At 40.9% G+C, this 23,606-nt stretch overlaps 1 protein-coding gene across 2 annotated transcripts; it reads left to right on the top strand.

The window, feature by feature from the left end:
• Nucleotides 1–1,588: 1,588 nt before the first annotated feature.
• On the top strand, nt 1,589–23,301 carry prkg3 (protein kinase cGMP-dependent 3). Of its 2 annotated transcripts, none has more exons than XM_034699744.1 (22): nt 1,589–1,861; nt 3,951–4,040; nt 6,630–6,692; nt 6,934–7,060; nt 7,253–7,419; nt 7,591–7,704; nt 10,178–10,283; nt 10,457–10,520; nt 12,033–12,110; nt 12,196–12,284; nt 14,414–14,479; nt 14,685–14,732; nt 14,856–14,897; nt 15,000–15,111; nt 16,766–16,902; nt 17,010–17,099; nt 17,194–17,335; nt 17,461–17,624; nt 17,926–18,042; nt 21,100–21,162; nt 21,367–21,442; nt 22,472–23,301. In XM_034699744.1, exons 2-22 carry the CDS (start codon nt 3,953–3,955, stop codon nt 22,556–22,558), a joined length of 2,040 nt encoding a protein of 679 aa, XP_034555635.1. In that variant the 5' UTR covers nt 1,589–1,861; nt 3,951–3,952; the 3' UTR covers nt 22,559–23,301. The 2 variants fall into 2 exon arrangements, with proteins under 2 accessions (XP_034555635.1, XP_034555634.1); XM_034699743.1 differs by lacking the exon at nt 1,589–1,861 and adding an exon at nt 3,754–3,783.
• The last annotated feature ends 305 nt before the right edge of the window (nt 23,302–23,606 follow it).

Genomic DNA, 23,606 nt, shown 5'->3' with positions numbered 1-23,606 from the left:
CATTTTTTAAGAGTACAACTGTAGATATCTAATATAACCATAAGCTTAAAGGCTTCACCTTTCACATTGTCAAAGCACTCATTAAACAGTACAGGTACAACTGCTAAGATGCGGTAGGATGCTAGTGTAAGCGAACAGGAAAGTCAGTTCATCATTTGAGTTAAGGTTAAAATATGTTTACATTATTTATACAGTGATTTATTTACATAAATGCTTACAAAAGTTGTAATTTGTGTATTTAGGATATTATAATAAGTTTTACTGTATTTCTTCTTCTGTGGTTTTCAGTAGATTTTACCTGGAGCTTGGTCACCCTAGCCTCTGATTGGTTGTTTCTGTGACATGTGATTGTGTGACAAGGAAGTGTTGATATAATGCCGATCGAGTGTCGCTCCAAGCGGCAACCTCCGGTCTCAAAATATGAGTCCAATGCGGAAGTGCTAAAAACTGCAGTTCATCAAGGTACACTTGAGGGTGGCTCCGGAAGTACCAGAAACCACATACACACCAATTCAAAAAAGACGATCTTTACAGCAGAAATAAACATGTTTACAGCCTGGTACTAAAGACGAGTGTAGTCTGGATAGCTCATTTTTTGATCGGCACACACTGTATGGGGGTGAATTTTTTTCTAACGCGGCAATTTCAAAGATATTTAGATTCCGAGTCTTCCAATGAGAGACACAGCTGACTTGATAGACAGGCGGGAACACTTTAGCTGTTGGCTAGGAGGCTCAAAGCCCGCCTCTTTACATCACAATCGCTCGACAGCAGCAATATGGCTGCCGCCGATGATTGGCCTCAAAACAGCGCTTCAGAAACAGATGGGTGACGTCACGGATACAACGTTCATATTTTATACAGTCTATGGTGTGGCTACAGTAAAGCGCTCTTGAGAAAATGATCTCTCAGAGTGACCCTACCACCACACATCGAACCCTCATGTTACACTAGCATGAGCTACCCCATGGCTAAAGGCCTTTGTTGGTTGTTGTTTACATGAAAATAAAACAGTATACCATCTGCTTTATATTGTTCTTTGGAATCTTAGCTTGTGATACTGGGAGCACAATGTCAGAAGAAAATGGCTGCCCATGTGAATATGGTTAATGGAGGGGTGTATTTGCATTTGTCTCTGTTGCTTATATGTGCATCTTAGACTGTGATATGATATCACTGTCCTTTTTTTGGGGATAATTTCAACAATGTCTTTAAAATCCTTTACAACATGACTCAGCAGGTTTCTGTCTTCATCAGCAGGAAGTAATAAATCACAGCAGCTTGCAAATAGAACAAGAACATTCATATTCGTTGAGGAAAAGAACGAATCAAACCCTTGAAATTACACATTAATATGGGTTTACCTGAGATTGTACACTCTAACTTTCTCTTCAGCTCATCATCATCCCCCTCCTTTTGCAGGTATTCCTCTACCTGGTGTGATGGGAGGAGCCTCAGGTTATAGGCCTGGTTAATGATTCAACAATAAGGGCTGCTGAGATTGACAGATAGAGAAAAGAGAGGAAAGATTGAGAGTGAGAGATAGCTGGAGGGAAGTAAAAATAGTAAAAGCTTAAGGGCAGACATGGCAGTGTAACGCTGAAAAGTGTGCAACACTAGAATAAGAAGTAGTAGAAGAAGAAGAAGAAGAAGGAGTAATGCCTGCATGCTTGCATTTGCTCAGGTGTGTAGTGTCTGTGGACAGTCTCGGGGTCTGGCAGAAACAGAGCAAATACTTCTCTACAGCTGAGAGGGGATCTTACTAACAGTTCAGGGTGATTATTTGGCTCTTATTACCCATGTAGCCTTTATAGGCTGGACCAATATTTACCTTTTCTTGTGATCAACACACAGTCTCCAGGTGAGTGTGTCTTTTTTGTCTGTTTGAGAGCTGGATGTAATGTCAGACGACTTCAGGACTACTGTGTAGTTGGGTCTGTGCTCTTAATCTATAATTCATCACATGGCTCCTTGTGTTTAAAGTACAGTTTCTTAGCTTTATAGGCTTTAAAACAGTGAGTTACAGCTTTTTTTTTACGGCTTTCCTCTTCCACTGACACCGCAGTTTGGTAATTATATAAAAAATTATAATGTGCATGTGTCAGAAGAACAACAAAAATCCAGACAAAGAAAGCATCTTACATGAACCGAAAGCCCATTGACATGTACCCTCCAGGTTTCTGTTACAGAGCATCTTGTGAGAATTCAGCTGTAGTTACACATAGTCACAAATTAATAATGACTGAGGTGGTATGGAGTGTACAGTTTGCTGCCTGTGTCTGTATAATGATCATCTGTCCAGCATTGTGTACCTGCTGTGCAGCTAAATTGCAACACAAAACTATCTCGCCCCTCCTTCAGTTGCTTCTGCTAATTTACCATCTCCTGTATTGTCTGAAACACACTTGAAGTATCTCTTGTAGACATTGCATCACATAAGGAATGATGAAACAGCCAATACACAACCAGCAGTGTGCAGCTACTTATTGGGTCATTGTTTTAATCCCAGACCGCTCCCACAGGGCTGAAACCACATCATTAAACTAGCTGTGGTTTTCCTTCATTAAAAGTTGACCAGCAGACACTAAAGGTTATCATTCTAATCAGCCCCAGTCTTACTTTGTCACTTTATGTTCTGAGAAAGTTTACAGATCATGTTTTTGCATAGCTTTGTCTTTATGTGACAGGGGAATATTTGACTTCCTTGTATGGTGCAACAGTTTGTTTTTGCCATAAAGCCCCTTTGTGACAGGTTTATTGACTCCTGGCACAGCAGCTGCCCCAATATCACATTGTTTATTACATTTGATAGTGAGTCATTGGTGTTATTAAGCTGACTGTAAGTGCTGTAAAGACATTTTTCAAAGGACCAATTTTCTTATCAAACTCCTTGCTAGTATAATGTTCTCCACAGACTCAAAGAAACAACCCATTTTAATAGAGGACCAATTCTGTATTTGAGACTTTGTGGTCGGTTGCTCAGTGACTTTATGATTCACCTCAACATCACGTCTAATCTCACAAGTGTCCAATGTTCAGGGTGAGGCCGCTTATTGAGGTCACGTGATGAGCAAATAGCTTGTCCACCTCAGGATTTACTACAGCATAAATGTGTGTTCAGGATATTGTAACCAGTTAACTTCTGTTCATATTTATTGTAATGTTTAGCCTGTCAATACATGGCTTTACATTAACAGCCAGATTGAAAAGGCAGAGGGACTGTGTTATCTGGACTTATGTAAACAGTCATTAGACACAGTTTGTGGCTAATCTAACTTGAGCAGCGGTGCTCAATCATTAGCTTCATGGCTATGCTAGCTCTACCCCTAATCTTTAACACTTGGACACAGCAGAGTTTTTTAATGTCACAGATGTTGGAACCAAAGGGTTGGAGCCATAGACTGTATAAAATATGGACGTAGGATCTGTGACATCACTTATCTGTTTCTGAAGCGCTGTTTTGAGGCCTATCATCGACGGCAGCCGTATTGCTGCTACTTGGTTGGAGCACAGAGCAGATATGCACATTAGGGCACATCCTGCAACAAAAAAAGAAGAATGAGTTTTTTTTTTTGTGTGGAGGTTACAATTAGCTGTAGGTGCAGCAGTGCAGAAGCTTGCAGGGTGTGCCAGCATTCAGAGAGCACCCTGTTGCCTGTCCATCATTAGTCTGCATAATTCAGCTGGGCTCCTGCTGTCTGTGGGTGGTGCAGTTGAGCTCAGTGCCTTTGAAAAAGGCATATATACATGCTGTTGAAATGTGATATCTGGGGCTGCATATGTGTAAGATTCCACATTTTATCAGCATGATCACTTGTATTTATTTTCTCACTGCAGCTGCACTATGGCAATTTAACACCAATGATATCTTTCATTGACTCTGGTGCAAGCGATCTGTTCTTTTTTCCATTGCATGCTTAATTTCAGGTGTTTTTTTTTCCTCACTGTAGCCATGGAGAAGCAACTGGAGGAGCTGAAGCAGCAACTGGAAAAGCAATGTGTGATCAACCAGGAGCTGGAGAGACAAAACGAAGACCTGAGTGAGTGAACCTATAACCATAAAAAAAGGAACTGAATAACTTCACATCAGACCACACCCAACATCACAGTTAGATGTGGTCAAGCTGGGCTGTGACCTACATCCAGCTGTGAAATAGCAAAGTGAATAAATGAATATCATTAAAAGGAAAATGAATGATTTTAAGTAATTAGTGTAATTACAATGATACATGATATTGCTGCACATCAAGAGCATTACGCACTGATAACTGTCAGAGTAAGCATTTAGAGTTCAGATCCTACGCCATCTACACTTATTTGACCTCTCAAGCTTTGGTTTAAAGGTCAGGAACAGTGGATGCGCTGACCAAGAGTGTGCTTGTATGTGTGTTTGCGTTTAGCTCAGCCTCTGGACTCAGAAGTCACTTGACCTGGAACAAGACTCATGTTAGACAGCCATCTGCTGAGACCGAGTTGGGGTTGGAATGAGGGATAGAGAGATGATGATAGTGGTGAGCCGGATAGTAGAAATTGTAGCAGCTGGAGTCTTGTACTATGACAGTGACTCGGTGGAATCTACGAGACAAGGGAGCTCAGGGACTCCAGAAAGGTCTATGGTTAGTAACTTTAATGGGACAGGAAGAGTTAAAGTAAGCGACAGGCAGACAGAGGACAGAGGGGAGAAAGACAGGATCCCAGTGTGCCAGTTCCCCTGGCTGTCTAAGCCTATAGCAGCATAACTAAGAGCTGGTCCAAGCCTGAGCCAGCTCTAACTATAAGCTATATCAAAAGGAAAGTTTTAAGCCTACTCTTAAAAGTAGACAAGGTTGTTTGCCTCCTGTACCCTGACTGGTAGATGACTCCAAAGTAGCGGTGCCCGAAAGCTGAAGACTCGTTCTCCCATACTATATTTTAGAGATCTTAGGTTCGACGAGCAGAACTGCATGTTGGGAGTGAAGTGGTCTAGAGCAAGGGTTCCCAAAATGTGGGTAGGGACCCCCTGGAGGGTCGCGAAACACAAATGGGGGGTCGTGAGATGTCTTCCAGAATTTTCTTTTTTTTTTAAAAAGATATCTAAAAATAGTACATTTTACCAATTGTAGTGCAAAATATCGACAAAAAAAAAGTAGCTTAATTTGAAATAAAATCTTGAAAATAGGGGTTAGGGTTAATGAACAGTTGATTATCAAAAGCATCAGTGGCAGCGGGTTAATTCATAACATAATTCTTCAGGTAGTGGACTTTTAATGTTACCAAAAGTAAAAACTAAGACCCACGGTGAGGCAGCTTTTTATTATTACGGCCCACGTCTGTGGAACACCCTGCCTGAGGATCTGAGGGCTGCCCAGAGCATAAATATTTTTAAAGGCAAACTCAAGACCTACCTTTTTAGTCTAGCTTTTAACTAAGTTTTATTTTTATTCTTAACAGTTTTATCTATTTATTTATTTATTATCTATTTCAAATTTAGTCACTTTTATTCTACTTATTTATTTATTTTAAGTCTCACATCTGATTTTCTTTTAATGGTTTAATATTTTAGTCTTTTATTATCTTAGAAATGTATTTTACTTTGGTGATTTTAATTTCCTGTTTTGAGTTTTAACATCTTATTTTACCTCCAGTGTTTCCTCATTAAGATGACATGAGAGCGTTTCCTCAGTTCGTTCAGCAAATTTTTATTTTTATTTTTATTTTTTTATTTTTTTATTTTTATTTTATTTATTTTAGTGTTTTTATTACTATTGTTGCATATTGTGTTGTTAGCCTTAGGATTATGGGGTGGGTTCGGGGTCGGGGCTGGGGCTGGGATCTTAATTTATTCTATTTTAAGCTGTTTTTCTTGTACAGCACTTTGTGTTACAATGTCATTGTATGAAAAGCGCTTTATAAATAAAGTCTGATTGATTGATAACAGCACAGGAAACACAGCCACATGCTCATATAGTTAGGCTAATTTTCAGCAGACCAGCTAAATGAAGCCACATTAAATCACTCTGAGGGACTGTGGGGGTTGTGAGTCTTTGGCACCTATATTTTGGGGTTCACAGGCTGAAATGTTTTGGAACCTCTGGTCTAGAGGAGTAAAAGGGCACTATGCGCTCTTTAAGATACAAATGTGCATGACCATTTAGAGCTTTGTAGGTCAGAAGAATGTATGGTATATAGTTATTCACTGCCCCAGACTATTTTTACAGTACGGCCTATAAAGGCTGCATGGTTGAAAAGAGCCAAACAATCACATCCATACTTGGTCATCCTAAACTGACTCTTTATCATGCTTTTTGGCATCTCATTAAAATCAACAAGGTATACTTTTGATGGAGTTGTCTGTGGAGTTACAAGATTCACATATCAACTTAAAAAATAAAAGGTTGAATAGCTAAACAAGAATAACAATGAGTATAAAATCCCACTGTCAAGACTACAGACACCTTTTCTCACTTTTATTATAGCTTTACGTTCTTCTATTTAATACATATTTTTCTCACAGGTTGTTCATTTTTACATTTCAGGGTTGGTGAACTTATCACTGTCTTTCATAAACTGAAAGCATTTTGTATGCCTACAGTTGCAAAATGTTCATTCTGTACATTAAATATATATTTTGCTGCTTTTTCCCCTCACAGAACTACGACTACAGGAGAAAGAAACACTCTTACAAGACCTGCAGAGTCACTATCATGATCTGGGTAAGAGTTCAACATGGGCAAGAAGGACAGGGAAACACACACACTCTCTCTCTCTCTCTCTCTCTCTCTCTCTCTCTCTCTCTCTCTCTCTCTCTCTCTCTCTCTCTCTCTCTCTCTCTCTCTCTCTCACACACATACATACACACACATATGATGGAGGTGACCTATGATTCAACATTCAGCTGAAACATGACAGCCATTTACAGTAGTAAACGCTCTATTTCTGCTCTGTTTGTCTCAGAGTTTCCTTCCCAGAGCGGTAATGAGATTGATCCAGAGGTCAGGAAGAGCCGTGCGGCTGTCATTGCCTCCGAACCAATCCCTGAGACCCTGGAGATTACACGCACCAGGGTGAAGAAAACTGTCAGGTTGGCAATCAGTACTGCTGATGAGGGTCTATTATCATGCAGGAAAAAACTCTGCAGGCTTTTACTTGGCCAGTACAGCAAATCTAATGCCTTTCCTGCAAATGTCAGACACTGTGATCAGCTTTAATGGGTGTGCATGGTGCATGGTGTCTCCCAAAGATTCACTTGGATACTTTTACCTCTCATCATCAGTGAGACAAACCTGATCGTCAAATCCATCCAGAAGAACGACTTCCTGAGCCGGCTGGATGAAGAGCAAACAGCCATGATGGTGGACCTCTTAGTGGTGCTTAACTTCAAACCAGGGGAAGACGTCATTGAAGAGGGCTCTGAAGGAGACAGCATGTACATAGTCGCAGGTAGGAACATATCTGAGTGTGTATGGATGTTTGATTCTGTCTATGGTCACACATTATGGAGGATTCTGTCTACATTTTTTGACACTTATTTACTGTATGTAGAAAATGTGGTATATTGAAAATTCTGCACATTTCTGCATAACTCTACTTTCTTTCTCCGCCCACTTTTAGATGGAGAACTCCATGTCACGCAAGCCGGACGGGACTTACGTAATCTAACCACGGGGGATGTGTTTGGAGAGTTAGCCATCCTGTACAACTGCAAACGGACAGCCACCGTTAAAGGTCAGTTATGATGTAGAAATAACGGGATTCTTGTAGATACTTATGGAAGCCTACTGTGTACTATATCAAAATGCAGACTGACAGCAGCTGTTTGGCTGTTTACACTCAACATGAGTCCTTTAGCGCTCTAGGAACTGGAACCAAGTGCCACACGCATGTGTTCCACCTGTAACATCAGCGCGATACCAAAGCTTTTTTTATTGTATAATATTATTTTGGTGTGGAGGGGGGGGCACAGGGGGAGTCCAGGTTCAGTCTTACAGGTGCACTGGCCCCTGTTGGCCCCTCCCCAGAAACACCAATGCCTGAAAGCGTCATGAAAAAAAAAGATATTTGTAAAGCTGTATTCCAAATGTTTGTTCCTCGAGGATGCTCTTGTAAACTGTGTGAAGACTCACAGTGGAGGGAAATAAAGTTTTGGTTTAGGCTGTCTTCAGTAGTGGGTGTTGGATGGAACACATTGAGGTACTTTTGAGAACCAGCATGTCCTCTCTTCAGGGGACAGAGCCTGAAGATCCAGGGGAAGCCTTGCTGACATCCCTGGCAGAGATTGCTGAGGTTGTCAAGAAGCTCCTCAGTGGCAGGATGCCCGGAGTAGATGAGATTCACCCTGTAATGCTGGCCGGGTATTGGTCTGTCTTGGCTGATACACGTTTTTTAATGCTGCAGAGTGGTTAAACTTCGCCAGCATTTATTCCAGGATGCTGACAGGCAGATTATCTAATGAACCATAGCAATGAGGATTCCCTCTTTATCATGGCACAGTGGACCAGCGGAACGGAGTTTGGATCAAGGAAGTTAGCTAACCTGGTCCACATGTGTTTTGTGGCTGTGGAAAGGGGGCCAACAAAGGAAAAACATGAAGGAACGGAACACATTACTCAGGTCCAGCAGCATACAGAATAGATAACAAGCTAAAAGTAGACTCTACAAATAAAGAAATAAATACATAACCTCAAGCCTACAGTAAATAAATACAAAAACGTAGTTTAAAACCAGCGAGAAAGTGAAGTAATGTGTGCATGCAGTCACAGCGGTAAAGTACAGAGAACAGACCGAAAGAGAGTTCACAAGTCTCACAGCTTCAGGAAAGAAGCTACACCTTAGCCTTGTTGTTCTGGCTTTTAGGCTGTGCAGCCTTCTGCCTGAGGGGAGGGGGGTGAACAGTCCATGTGCTGGATGGGTAGGGTCCTCCATGATGTGTGACGCCCTGCCTCTGCACCTGCTGACATATATGTCCTCCAGGGAAGGGAGGCTGCTGTTTGTAGTTTTTTGAGCAGATTTGATCACTCGCTGCAGCGCCTTCCTGTCAGCCACAGAGCAGTTCCCATACCAGACAGTGATGGATGCTGTCAGTGTGCTCTCCACGACACACTGGTAAAAAGATGTCTGGACAGCAGGGCTGAGGCAAGCCCGCTTCAGCCTCCTCAGAAAGTACAGGCGTTGGTGGGCCTTCTTTATGGTGCTGGTTGTGTTGGTGGACCACGTGAGGTCATTGGTGATGTGCAGGCCCAGGTATTTGAAGGTGGACACCATCTCCACAGCTGCACCTCCAATGTAGAAGGGTTGATGAGGGGTGTAGCCTCTATTCCTAAAATCCACCACCATCTCCTTAGTCTTCCCCACATTGATGCAGAAGTTGTTAAATTTGGGGAAAAAATCCTTATCTTTCTCTCTTCTTCCCTGTCTTCCCTCATGAAAATGAGGAAATAAGGGGAGGTAGAGCGTACAGACTGGCCTAGCTGGGTTAAGCTCTCTCCAAAACAGATTTGTCACCTTGCCTCTGCTTTCCCTGTCCTTCTTCTTACATCTCTCGACAGACACTTCTCTTTGTTTTCTCTCCCTTCTTCTCCTCTTTTTGTGTGTGGGTATGATGGAGCATGGAGGGGGTTGGTCCTGGGATGCAAAAAGTGCAAACCAAAAACCATAACAGTGTAGGGCAAGCCGGGGGCAGAGACTTAGATTTAACAGTACTTCACAATCCCTCACCATTTGTCATGAGCTTTGGGTAGTGATCAAAGAGTGAGATCCAGGATACAAGTGGCCGAACTGATGTCACTCTGCAGGGAGCTTGGAGTACAGTTATGTCCTTTTGAAAGGAAGGCTTCTGATTTGGATGCCTCCTGGACACCTCTCTTTTCTTTCTTGATTCTCCCATCCAACTGGGAGGAGACAGCAGTTGGGGACCCAGAGCTCGCTGGAGGGATTTCATATTTCACCCAGCCAGCAAATACTTCCCAAAGGAGACTCAAGAAAACTGGAAAGAGGAACATCTGGGCTAACATTCTTAACCTGTTCCCCAACCACAATCTGGCCTATATAAGCGGGAGATAATGAATTGATGGATTAATGCAGGAACATAGATATAATCATTCCAATTCTACAAGGAACCAACCAATTCTGACCTATTTAACATCAGCTAAAGTATCTGATGCTTATTTCGGTTACATTTAATTCTCCTCTTCTGTTGCAGCAAAGACAACAGTACGTCTATGGTGCATGGAGCGACAGACCTACAGGACAATCATAACCAACAAGTCCAAGAAGAAACGGGAGCAGCTCATGGGCTTCCTGAAGACGTGAGTGTACAGACATTAAGATTTTGACATCCTCTCTGCATGGTGTAACACTGCTAGTAGATGGGTTTTTGGCCTGATGTGTTCACTGTCTCTTATATCACACTGAAATATGACCTGCCATGGACCATACAACTATTTCTAAGTTTTCTGTTAATGTCTTTTGTATGCTCCAGGTCTCGTACTTTGAAGGACCTCAATGATGTCCAGCTGTCCAAAATCATTGACTCAATGGAGGAGGTATGTTGCTTAGTGTCCAATCAAGAACTTTGAGATCACAAGTGACTAAGCATGAACCTAAATTCAACCCAGAAAGCTTTTGCCATTAGAAAAAAAGGTTCAAGATGTTTAATATTGCTCTTCATATTGCTCGGCCTCAATGATTGCAATAGTGTGCATCGCAGTTGCCTTGCAAGTAATTAAGTGACAGGTCCTACAGGTTGGTTGTGGGACAGCTGGCCGTCCAAAGTGTGCACTGATTTAGCAGAAAATATTGGAAATGCAGTTTTGAAGGCCATTAAGAGTTTCCACAATGCTCAGAGTCACTAGGGAACCAGTTTATTGTACTGACAGACTATGGTTAGAATATCTGTATTACTCAAGCGGCAACCTCCGGTCTAAAAATATGAGTCCAATGCAGGAGTGCTAAAAACTGCATTTCATTGAAGATCCGCTTGAGGCTGGCTCTGGAAGTATCGGAAACCACATACACACCAATTCAAAAAAGCCACTTTACAGCAGAAATAAACATGTTTACAGCCTGGTACAAAAGACGAGTGTAGTCTGGATAGCTCATTTCTTTATCAGCATGCACTGTATGGGGGTGAATAGTTTATCTACATGCACATGTGACAGTGCTGCTGTGAAAAAACCTGCTGCTACTGATCCTTTTGTTAATTAACTGTTAGCTAACCCTAACCCTAACTTTAGGAGTCATCTGGCAACAAAGAAAGGCAGAAAGCTAATGAAATGATTATGAAATATTTAGAGGGTTTTATTTAAAATGTAATCACTATTTTTGTCTATATTTTTTAAAAAATGGGTAAAATTAGAAAATCAAAATACTTAAAAAAAAGAAGATATTTGGAAGACATCTCGCTACCCCCCATTGGTGTCCTCGCGACCCCTCAGGGGGTCCCAACCATAGACTGTAAAAAATATGGACGTAGTATCAGTGACGTCACCCATCTGTTTCTGAAGAGCTGTTTTGAGACCAATCGGCTGCGGCAGCCATATTGCTTCTGTCGAGCCAGTGTGACGTAAAGAGGTGGGCTTTGAGCCTCCTAGCCAACAGCTGCAGTGTTCCCACAGGCAGCTGTGCCTCTCATTGGAAGACTAGTAATCTCAATATCTTCGAAATTGCCGAATTAGAAAAAAATTCACCCCCCTCACAGTGAGAGGACGTCGAGAAATAAGCTATTCAGACTACACTCATCTTTTGTACCAGGCTGTAAACATGTTTATTAATGCTGCAAAGATTGTCTTTTCCCCATTCATGTGTATGTCACTTCCGGTACTTCCGGAGCCAGCCTCAAGCGGATCCTCGATGAACTGCAGCTTTTAACACTTCCGCATTGACTCATATTTTTAGACCGGAGGTTGCCGCTTGGTCCCAACCCACACTTTGGGAACCACTGCTTTATGTGATATTTGAATGTTTTGCTGTAAAATCTCAAATTCCTTCAGGACCAACTCCTGATGGATTTTTTGACATGTGTTTTTCTTATTATTTGGGCCTTTTTTCCCTTTCAGGTCAAGTACCAGGACAAAGATGTCATAGTCCGAGAGGGAGCAGAGGGAGACACTTTCTACATCATCCTCAAAGGAGAGGTAACACAATGTCTGATTGTGTTTTCTGCACCAGGCGCTGTACATTCTGTCTCTATGTGTCCTCATGTGTTTGTTTCCCCCTCAGGTCTTGGTGACTAAGAACGTGAACGGGCATCAGAAGCAGATTCGACGGATGGGAAAAGGGGAGCATTTCGGGGAACAGGCCCTTATACGGTAACCATGGTAACACATGCCTGAGGGCATTTTTGCTAAAGCCTCTTGCAGCCGCTCACTGCTCTGTGCACTTTTCCTCAGCTGCTGTCGTCTTTGACATTTGGGTTGAGCAACCTGCTGTTAATCTTCTGACCAGTCATTTAGAATTACTGAAGAAATGAAGAAACGCTTCAACAAAAGTAGAGACATGTCGAAGTGCAGGTTTTCTAAGTGACTGGACTGCTGCAAAGAAAACAAGAACAAAGTGTGGATACAATTTGTGAAAAGAAGACAAGAGGGAAACCTACAATTTATTATTGTGAACAATAATAAATATTCCTTTTTCTGAAACAACCATCCTGAACACAGAAATATTGAGCCAATAAGTAACTTAATAAGTTCATATGTTCACCCAGAGACACTCTCCATTACTTTTTCCCTTTGCTCATTGGCTTTCCTCCACAGTGCTGCACCGTCCTCTATGCCCCGTTAAAAAGTGTCTTCCGTCCTCTTTTAAAATACATTTTTTACATTTTCCATACATTTCAAATGCGACTGACACTTTCCATGTTTACTGATTTTGTCATTTAATTTTGGCCATCATCCCTTTAATGAACTTTTGATCAATCAATTAAATATATTTCAATCAGGAGAGACACAATTTGAAGATTAAATGTTATTTATTACAACTTAATGAATGATGAAACTTGACAGAAATCTTTGGCGTAAGGACTCTATGGGGATAATTTTGTGAGCGTAGGATGTGTGAATTTGGCAGCAGAAGAAATCCCCCTAGAGTCCAGACCCTGGCGGTGGTGGTTGATGAATTCCAGGAATTGAACACTTGCAGAGAACAGGAAGAGATGGGGGGGTGGAGGGGTGTGCACCATCAAGGCAAGAATGAACTAGCAGGAGAGAGAGATACATTTAAGAAAGACAGCAGAAAGTTGATAGGCTGACAATAAGGGCATGCCACTGAGCTATTGGATGACAGCCGCCGCTGATTAACCAATGACAGCTCCGGAGCGTGCAGCTGAAGCGGGTGAGCTATTGAACAAGTGAGAGGAGAGTTAAACAACTGCTGTGATTGCTTTATAGTCTTCCTGTCTGAACTTTCACTAGAGCTACATAAATATTTCACAGAGGAATGACGAACTTACAACCAAGGCGTATTAGGACCATTAAAAACAACAGAGCTGGAAGAGAATAGTAAATTACTCGATTAAAGTCACAAATGTTTGACTTTTTTATCACAAATTTGCAACTTCAGAATCTCACGAATTTGTGAGGTTTAATCTCAGAAAATTAATCCTCTCCTCAGGGTCAGTTTTCTTTTACATTTTTGAATGGCCCTAATAGCCCTGAATGTGCTTTTCATCAGTGTTGCTGGAACGGAGTACAAAAGCTAAGCTATTTTTGCACATGGGCACTTCCACAGATAGATGCCTTCAGTATAAAAGCATATTAAACAGAATCCTCTCTCCATCAATTGAAGCTGGCAGACTTGACACAACCTGATGCATTTAATGTAGTCTGACCAGAAAGTGTGGTGAGGTGGGGGGTATCCCCACTGAAGAAAAAAACTAAATGACCAGAGGGGAGATATAAAAAGCAAATAGTAAAATAGTGATATTACTTTGATTATTCAAGCCTTTAAGGGTGGCTTTTTGTAATAGAACCTCCATGTATTATTTAGAAAGTGGAGAAAAGAGGCTAATAAATCTGTAAATATGCAACATTTGTCACTTATTTGGAAAAATATGTACAGTTGTGCTCATAAGTTTACATACCCTGGCAGAATGTATGATCTCTTTGGTAGTTTCTGTTGTCATTATGATATAAAAAGAGTAAACACAGTTGTTTGACAATAAATGGCTTCACCCAACCACTAACCATGAGTGAAAAAAAAGTTTTTCTCATTTATGTTCCCTGAAAAATGGCCCAAAAAATGACTAATTCTGCTAGGGTATGTACATTTATCAGCACAACTGTATATCAATATGCTGACAAATATCGTAGCTAATGTCTCTTTTTCTCTGATATATGACGCCTATATTCCCCTCCTTCACTGAGGTGATGATATTAAAATGTATGGTAATTAAACACATTATTTGGACTGGCTGACATATGCCACATTTCTCCTCTTGCAGGGAAGTCCTGAGAACTGCCACCTGTACCGCTGACGGCCCTGTTACCTGCTTCTCCATCGACAAGGAGTGAGTCTGAGTTGACATAAAACTCTGAGTGTAAACAGAGGTCAGACTCTGTTCAGTCAGGCCCTGCAGTGACGGCTTTTTCTACCGAAGAAATTCATCCAGTATATTTCTTCCTCTGTGACCACTGCCTCTTCCGCCATGTGTTCACTGTTTGTTTTGTACATTTTTACACAGCACAGTTTGATAAACAATGTGTTTTCTTTAGGGTGTTTGAGGAGACGATCCCCGTAGAGCACCTGGAGCTGTTTGACGAGTGCGTACTTTAAAACTCTTTATATTGTGTTACCATCTTTCCCCTCATCTTGGTCGCATTAGTGTGACACTCTGATGACTTTTCTGATCAATTCCTGACTCCCTTTTGTTTTCTGACTCTTAGCACCAAAGTTCTGCAGGAGGCAAAAGCTACAGAGAAGCCGAGGTGAGATGATAGGACTTGCTGAATGTATACTGATGAAGATGTAACTTCCTTGAAATGAAACACTAATGCAAAGTCCTCCTTCTGTCTGTGTCTCTCTGTCAGTCCTGTCTCTTCTCTGAAGTTTAAGGATCTTGTTCCGGTGTTGTACCAGGAGGGTCGATATCATGGTGACCCTGTCACGCTTGGGGTCGGAGGGTTTGGCCGTGTTGAGCTGGTGAGTCTGTCCTCCGAATTATGATACTGCTGCAACCATCATGCATTTGTCTCATAGTTTAATATAACTTCAGAATTGTCTTTACATCTTTAAGAATCTTTTTAAACATTTCATTTAACGTTACATTTTACAACTATGAGAGAAATGCAAGAAGTCTTTGGGCTTATTTTATGTCAAGATATCGCTGCAATGGAGCTGAAGTGCAAAAAACTGCTGTTCCTCCAGTGTCCACATGAGGCTGTCTACAAAGGCCTGAAAGACCCATAGACTGTATAAAATAATGGACTTAGTATCTGTGACGTCACCCGTCTGTTCCTGAGCGCTGTTTTGTAGCCAATTGACGGCGGCAGCCATATTGGAAATGCAGAACTCAACCAGGCGTGTGACGTAAAGAGGTCGAAGTTTGAGCCTCCTAGCCAACAGCTATGAGTTCCCGTCTGGGAGTCAAGTCAGTCATGTCCTTATTTGGGCAAAAACTTGTAATCTTAATATCTTCTGAACCGTCGCGTTGGAAAAAATCTTCACCTCCCGTACAGTGTTTGCCGATAGAGAAATGAGCTACGTAGAGCCAAGTTGTTTTTTGAGCCAGGCTGTAAACATGTTTATTAATGCTGCAAATATCGTAATTAATTAATTTGTGTCTATGTGGTTTCCGGTGTTTGTGCAGCAAGCCTCAAGTGGATTCTCGATGAATTGCAGTTTATAACACTTCCGCATGGGCTTCATAGTTTGAGACCGGAGGTTGCCGCTTGGAAAGACCCCATTAACACCCATTTCAAAATGCTAATTTTTACTGCAAATACATGTTTACAGCCTGGAAAGAAAATCATTGAGTTTCTCTTTCCTCTCAGACTGAAGAGGTGTTCATTTTTTATAACTCATTCAAGTTGAAAATAATATGGCAACAAGTTTGGCAGACTTGACTGACAGGCAGTCACACTGTAGCATTCAGCAAAGAGACTACAGGCCCTCCCAACCCTGCATCTTTGCCTCTTGCTATGACAACAAAAAGTCAGGTTCATCAGCAATTCAAGGGGCGTCAGCGCATCTAGAAATAAGATTTAATACTTAGACTTAATACTTGATGTAAATGCTTTAGCAGGAAAAAGTAAGTACATCCACTTGCCTTATTAGATTGCTTGGTGTGTATTGTGAAGTTTAGAGCCTGCTTGCCATTGCAGTCATCTTCTTTTAACTCAGATTTCCTCCTTTATCCAACACTTGTAGAGACGTGTGAATATGTATTAGTTTGATGTTGCTCTCCAGCATAGACAGAGTAACATTTATGATAGGACGCGAGAATCACGTAGTGCCCCATGTGTAATGTATTTTAGTTGCTATTATGAATCGCCAAAAGATACTGCTAAAAGATAGGGTACTGGGAGCTGGTAAGAAGTTTCAGAACGCCTAAAACGTCCTGGTACTCCAAGGGGTTATATTTAGAAGGAGCGTACTGTAGTGTGCCAGCCCACTTAAAGCACTGCTTGGCTTGGACTTGTCACGTCAATGTGGTTCGTATTTTATGTAATGAGATGTTTTGGTCAGAAATTAAAGTTTGTGTTTTCTACAGTGTGGTAAGTAACGGTATTTTGTAATTTACAGGAAATTAGCACTTTGACAGGGATGATTGATTTTGTTTTGTTGTCATTTTAAGATGACCACCGTGAATCATGGGACATATTACGCCATGAAGCGAGTCAGCAAGAAGCACATTGTTGCCAAACGACAGGAGGAGCACATGCTGTTTGAGAAGAAGATCCTCAAAGCCATCCAGTCTGACTTCATCGTCAGGTACATGTCATTGTAGATACACACAACCTTCACATACAACATAAAAATACAGCTTAGTGAACACGGGAGGGTTTGCTGGTCTTTAATTCACCTTCCTCTCTCTTCAGGCTTCATGGAGCTTTCAAAGACACACGATACATCTACATGGTCATGGAGTTCTGTGTTGGAGGAGAGATCTGGACCAAACTCAAAGAAGTGTGAGGAAATGTGATGTGATTAAAGGCACATGATGGAGAGTACAAAAGTTGACTGTTACACAAGGTGGAGTAATCAAGTCTCTGTCCTTTTCAGAGGGCGCTTTCAGGAGCCTGTTGCTATGTTCTGCACTGGCTGTGTGGTGGAGGCCTACGCCTACCTCCATAAGAAGAACATTATGTACAGAGACCTGAAGCCTGAGAACCTAATGCTGGACGCAAAGGGCTACGTCAAACTGGTCAGTCCCTGTCTGAACATGTGTGTCCACTTATGGACTATTTACGGACACAAGCAGGAGTCTCTGCGCTGTCTCAGTTGTGTTTCTCCACATAGTTTTCTTACATTGTTTATGTGTGTGTGTAGGTCGACTTTGGTTTTGCAAGGGAGCTTGTGCGTGGAGAGAAGACCTACTCATTTGTTGGCACTCCTGAATACATGGCCCCAGAGATCATCAAGAACCAGGGTCACGACTTCGCAGTGGACTTTTGGTCCCTCGGCATCCTGATCTTTGAGCTACTGGTGGGAAGGTAATACAAGTTACTCTATTTGTGATGTCTTGTATGAATAAATAAAAAAAGTAAACTGAGTTTTTCATTGTAGTTATGGAAAAAGAGCAATTGAATGCCACAACTGAGTCTTTAAAACCTGGTGCAGGGGAAAGAAATCATGAATGAAAAAATCCTCAGTGATAACCAGCAGGTGGCAGCAGGGAAATATGACTGACATCTGCAGACTCCAGTGATGTTTACCTCACAGCAACTCACTGCATCACTGCCTAAACACTGAACCAAAAATAATACCACTCCTCTCTCCCTTGAAACTTGCCAGCCCTCCTTTCTCAAGTTCAGAACCTCAGAAGATTTACGCCAAGATTTTGGATGGAGTGATCAAGTATCCACCTTTCTTGAGTGAGGCTGCCAAGTCTATCATCAACAAACTGTCCAGGTGAGTCAAAAACACTGAGTGACCATTATATTAAAATATTACATTCTTCCTTACTGTACCTTTAATTTGAAGTAAAGGCAGATCATAGCCTGACCCACTTTTTAATGAATTGAATGATAAACATGTGAAAACTACAAAGGCATTTGTGTTTCTGTGCAGTTACCCCCGGTGTAGTGCACATTTTTGCAGTGTGTAAAAGTTAACCCACATAGTCTTAATGCTCTTTTTGAAATAAAATATTTTGAAAAGCAGAATATATACAGTCGGGCAAAAAAGTATTTAGTCAGCCACTTAGAAAGAGAGAGGTCTGTAATTTTCCTCAGAGGTACACTTCAACTATGAGAGACAAAATGAGAAAAAAAAATCCAGGAAATCACATTGTAGGATTTTTAAAGAATTTATTTGTAAACTATGGTGTAAAATAAGTATTTGGTCAATAACAAAAGTTCAACTCAATACTTTGTAACATATCCTTTGTTGGCAATGACAGAGGTCAAACGTTTCCTGTAAGTCTTCACCAGGTTTTCACACACTGTAGCTGGTATTTTGGCTCATTCCTCCATGCAGATCACCTCTAGAGCAGTGATGTTTTGGGGCTAACACGGACTTTCAACTCCCTCCACAAATTTCTATTGGGTTGAGGTCTGGAGACTGGCTTGGCCACTCCTGGACCTTGAAATGCTTTTTTATGGAGCCACTCTTTCGTTGCCCGAGCAGTGTGTTTGGGATCATTGTCATGCTGGAAGACCCAGCCACGTTCTATCTTCAATGCTCACACTGATGGAAGGAGGTTTTGGCTTAAAATCTCCCAATACATGGCCCCGTTCATTCTTCCCTTAACACGGATCAGTCGTCCTGTCCCCTTTGCAGAAAAACAGACCCAAAGCATAAGGTTTCTACCCCCATGCTTCACAGTAGGTATAGTGTTCTTGGGATGCAACTCAGCATTCTTCTTCCTCCAAACACGACGAGTTGAGTTTTTACCAAAAAGTTCTATTTTGGTTTCATCTGACCACATGATATTCTCCCAGTCCTCTTCTGGATCATCCATATGCTCTGTGGCAAACTTCAGACAGGCCTGGACATGTACTGGCTTAAGCAGGGGGACACGCCTGGCGCTGCAGGATTTGAGTCCCTCTCTGCGTAGTGTGTTACTGATGGTAGCCTTTGTTACTTTGGTCCCAGCTCTCTGCAGGTCATTCATTAGGTCCCTCCGTGTAGTTCTGGGATTGTTGCTCACCGTTCTCATGATCATTTTGACCCCACGGGATGAGATCTTGCGTGGGGCCCCAGATCGAGGGAGATTATCAATGGTCTTGTGTGTCTTCCATTTTCTTACAATTGCTCCCACAGTTGATTTATTCACACCAACCTGCTTACCTATTGTAGATTCACTCTTCCCAGCCTGGTCCAGGTCCACAATTTTCTTCCTGGTGTCCTTCGACAGCTCTTGGCCATGGTTGAGTTTGGAGTCTGACTGTTTGAGGCTGTGGACAGGTGTCTTTTATACAGATAACAAGTTCAAACAGGTGCCATTAATACAGGTAACGAGTGGAGGACAGAAGAGCTTCTTAAAGAAGAAGTTACAGGTCTGTGAGAGCCAGAAATTTTGCTTGTTTGTGGGTGACAAATACTTATTTTCCACCACAATTTACAAATACATTCTTTAAAAATCCTACAATGTGATTTCCTGGATTTTTTTTCTCATTTTGTCTCTCATAGTTGAAGTGTACCTCTGATGAAAATTACAGACCTCTCTCATCTTTCTAAGTAGGAGAACTTGCAAAATCAGTGGCTGACTAAATACTTTTTTGCCCCACTGTATATGTATATATATACATGTATATATAAATGTACACTACCAGTCAAAAGTTTGGACATACCTTCTCATTCAATGGTTCCCATTTATTTTAATTATTTTTGAAAATTTAGATTAATACTGAAGACATCAAAACTATGAAATAATATGGTTTTACCATAATATGGATTACAACAGTAGTCAAGTAGGGCTATTCATTGTGTACTAATCCTACCTCTGAACAACACAACTGATGGTCTCAAACACATTAAGAAGGCAAGTCATTCTACAAATGATCTCTTGACAAGGCTCATGTTAATTAGAAACCACTCCAGGAGACCACTTCATGAAGCAGACTGAGAGAATACCAAGAGTGTGCAAAGCTGTCATGAAGGAAAAAAGGGGCTACTTTACAGAATCTAAAATATAAAACATATTCTGCTTTTTTTTTTAACACTTTTTGTTAATTAAATAATTCCATATATTTTCATTCGTAGTTTTGATGTCTTTGGTATGAAACTACAGTGTTTCAAATAATTAATAATATATATACATATTTTCATCCCCTTTGGTCTTAGGGCTATTTTACTTATTGATTACTCTTATTATGATAAATTGCCACATTACTACTCTTATTGATTGCTATTATTATTATTATTATTATTATTATTATTATTATTATTATTATTATTATTATTATTATTGTCTTTTTTTATTTTTTATTTTTTTTTTTGTTTGTTGTTTTATTTTACTGTATTTTATTTTATTTTTTTCTTGTTTTTGTTTTGTTTTGTTTTGGGTTCCTGTATAGTGTATAAATGTGTCCTTCCATGTTGTGTTACTTGTTAGAATATCTGTATCGACTACATGTTTATACACTAATTGGTGAATTATAAAATAAAAAAATCCAATAAAAAAAATAATTAAAATAAATACAAACCTTTGAATGAGAAGATGTGTCCAAACTTTTGACTGGTAGTGTATATATTTTAAGTTATATGTTTGGGCATTTCTGCCTTTAATTGACAGGACAGCAGAAGAGAGACAGGAAATGTGGGGAGTAGAGAGAAGGGGAGGACATGCAGTAAATGGTCGAGGCTGGAATCGAGCCTACGACCTCTGCGACAAAGACTATAGTCTCTGTATATGGGGCGCACGCTTAGACCGCCAGGCCAACAGTGCCCCAAAAGCATAATATTATTTTAAAATGTAATGGTGATGTCATCTGTCTATAAGACATCCTGTGCTTTTGTTTGCAGACCTCGGCCCGGTCAAAGGTTAGGCAACACCAAGAATGGAATCAAAGATGTCCGACATCACAGGTAACCGTGGCTGCATGTGATATATACGATACTCAAATAGTTAAAAGTTGCGTGACAGGAAGTATTCACCATTCTCTTGACACAATTTTTTTTCGTGTTCTTGTTTTTAAAGTTGAACTTCCCCTGCTGCTGCCTGAGCTATGAAATGTGTTATTTTCTCTCAGCACGTCTGAACTGTATCTCCCACTCATCTTTTCCCTCCAGGTGGTTCAGCAACATGAACTGGCACAAGCTGCGGATGGGTCAGCTCGACGCTCCCACTGTCCGACTCATACGCAAGGCAAGTAGAACCACCAGAACTGTGTTTGTTTCTCTGTGTGTAAATTGACAACCTAATTTGTTTGGTTTAAGGAAAACGTAAGAACACAGGTAACCTTTGAGACATAGTGACATGTGGGAGACAACTTGGTTTTTAACAATTTCTCCATCACATTGATATGCACTGCTGTCACATCCATCCGTTATTATCTATGCTGCTTTACCATTCGGGGTCATGCATAAGGCATAATAAATAAGTTTATCTCAATCTTGTAAAGAACATGAGACCTCTGATTGTTAACACTCTATAAAAATCTCTCTGTAAAGTGCCCTTGAGTGCTGAGAAAGGCACTTTTAAATAAAATGTATTATTATTATTGTTAATAAGATAAAAAGAATATTAAGGTATGAGCTTAATGTGGCCCTCAAAGCCAATTTCTTAGTCTGCTAAAACATCGGAACTTCTAACTAGAGTTTTGATTTGTTGCTCAAATTGTTGCAAAACATATTGATCCACTACCTTTCTTCATTAAATTGAAAAAAAAGTTTCTCTAGCCCTTTACTTGCTCTTAAAATGAGCAATCAATCTTTATTTATGTAGAGCCAAATCACAACAAATGTTACCTGAGGACTCTTTAGCAGGTCTAGACCATACTCTACATTATATTATTAACAAAGACCCAACATCAAGACAGGTTTTGATCCAGTCCTATCTTACACACGGAACTCAGTCTGATCTCATCTTAATCCACCATGAGCAGAGCAGCTTGAGCAATACCAGACTCATGTTAGACATCTGCCTCGACCAAGAGGGAGATGAAGAGAGAGAGAGTTAATAGAGGTGATATGGATAGCAGTTGTTGTAGCAGCTGGAGTCTGGCACATCCACAGCAAGTGGGCCGTCCACGGTAGCGACTCAGAGGAACCTACGAGACAAGGGAGCTCAGGGGACTCCAGAAAGGCAGAAAAGGCTTATCCTTTTCATGAGAGCATAGGTACCTTGAGTTTATTTCAAATCTCCACTATGAACAGTTGTCTTTTCTTCCCTCAGGGCCCCTGCTACATCAACTTTGACCGTTTCCCTTTGGATCAGACTAAAGCGGAGGAGGAGTTCTCCGGTTGGGACCGTGAATTCTGATATTAGTGTTGTAAAAAGATCGCAAGAGTCCCTCTCATCGACCTGAGACCTATGAAGCCAAACAGTGTAACCTCACTTTAAGCCAAAAAAAAAACATGGCTGCCGCAGAATGGTAGTAAAAAGTAATTAGTCATAGTCCATTTCAAACTATTTTGTATGTTAAATTAAAGTGGAACTATGGGGAATCAACATTTCCTAATTATTTGTGATCGCCGTATGGTTGCTGTACAGTGACGCTGTACCATGAAGGGTGACAGTATGAGGAGGTGATGAGACAAGATGTTTAAACATTCTGTTTGCAAATTCAGCGCAGGGAGGTTTGGCGCCTGATGAAAATGTGTTAACATCATACAGATGACACTGTATGATTTAAATCAAACACCAATCTCAGTGCCCAGTAGCTGAGAAAAAAATGCTTGAGTCATCTTGTACAATCTGTGCAGAAGGCCAACTCATATAAAGCCTGACAATAAAATGGATTCTAGTGTGTCCTGTATTTCAATGTTTATTCAGGATGTCTGTTTTAGATAAAGAGCATGCTTACCTGCTAATATTGTTTAAGTTTTTTTTTCCATGACTAACTCACTTTCTTATGAAGATTCTTTGTATTTGGATAATCTGCTTCCTTTTAGAGCAGAGCATTTGAGCACCTTGATTGTATCTTTAAAAAATGATCGCCCACCCTGATACATTTATTTTGACACAACTGAAGTTTAGTGAATAAAACTGCTCTTTTAAACTCACACACTTGTGTCAGTCTCCTCTACCCTCCCACCATTCAGAGTGCTAAATCGTGTTTTAATTTTGGCTCCTAGAGCCAAACAACACAAATGAGGCATACAGTTCACCATGATAGTATTAGGTGTTGAGATGAGACATAGGGAGCATTTCATAGGGGGAAAAATGTGCTCATAAAGATATTATCATGAAGGAAAATAGCCTGGGACTGAGTGCAGAATTTAGAGGTTTAATCTGATGGACTCTACAATAGTTGCAGCTGATTGTTTGGCTCTCGGGGGGGCACAGCTTCCGCCGTGGCAGCAGGTTT

This window comes from Notolabrus celidotus, chromosome 13 (assembly GCF_009762535.1).
Source record: "Notolabrus celidotus isolate fNotCel1 chromosome 13, fNotCel1.pri, whole genome shotgun sequence".
In the NCBI taxonomy this organism is placed as follows: domain Eukaryota; kingdom Metazoa; phylum Chordata; class Actinopteri; order Labriformes; family Labridae; genus Notolabrus; species Notolabrus celidotus.
Note: the sequence above shows the minus strand (reverse complement) of the source record. Positions and strands in the feature narration are given on the sequence as shown.

Bases quoted from the DNA above. Each gene is read 5' to 3' on its own strand.
- prkg3 (XM_034699743.1), top strand. The intron at 7,420-7,590 runs GTAGGAACATAT...GCCCACTTTTAG, and splicing joins CAGCATGTACATAGTCGCAG to ATGGAGAACTCCATGTCACG. The intron at 21,163-21,366 runs GTAACCGTGGCT...TTTTCCCTCCAG, and splicing joins AAAGATGTCCGACATCACAG to GTGGTTCAGCAACATGAACT.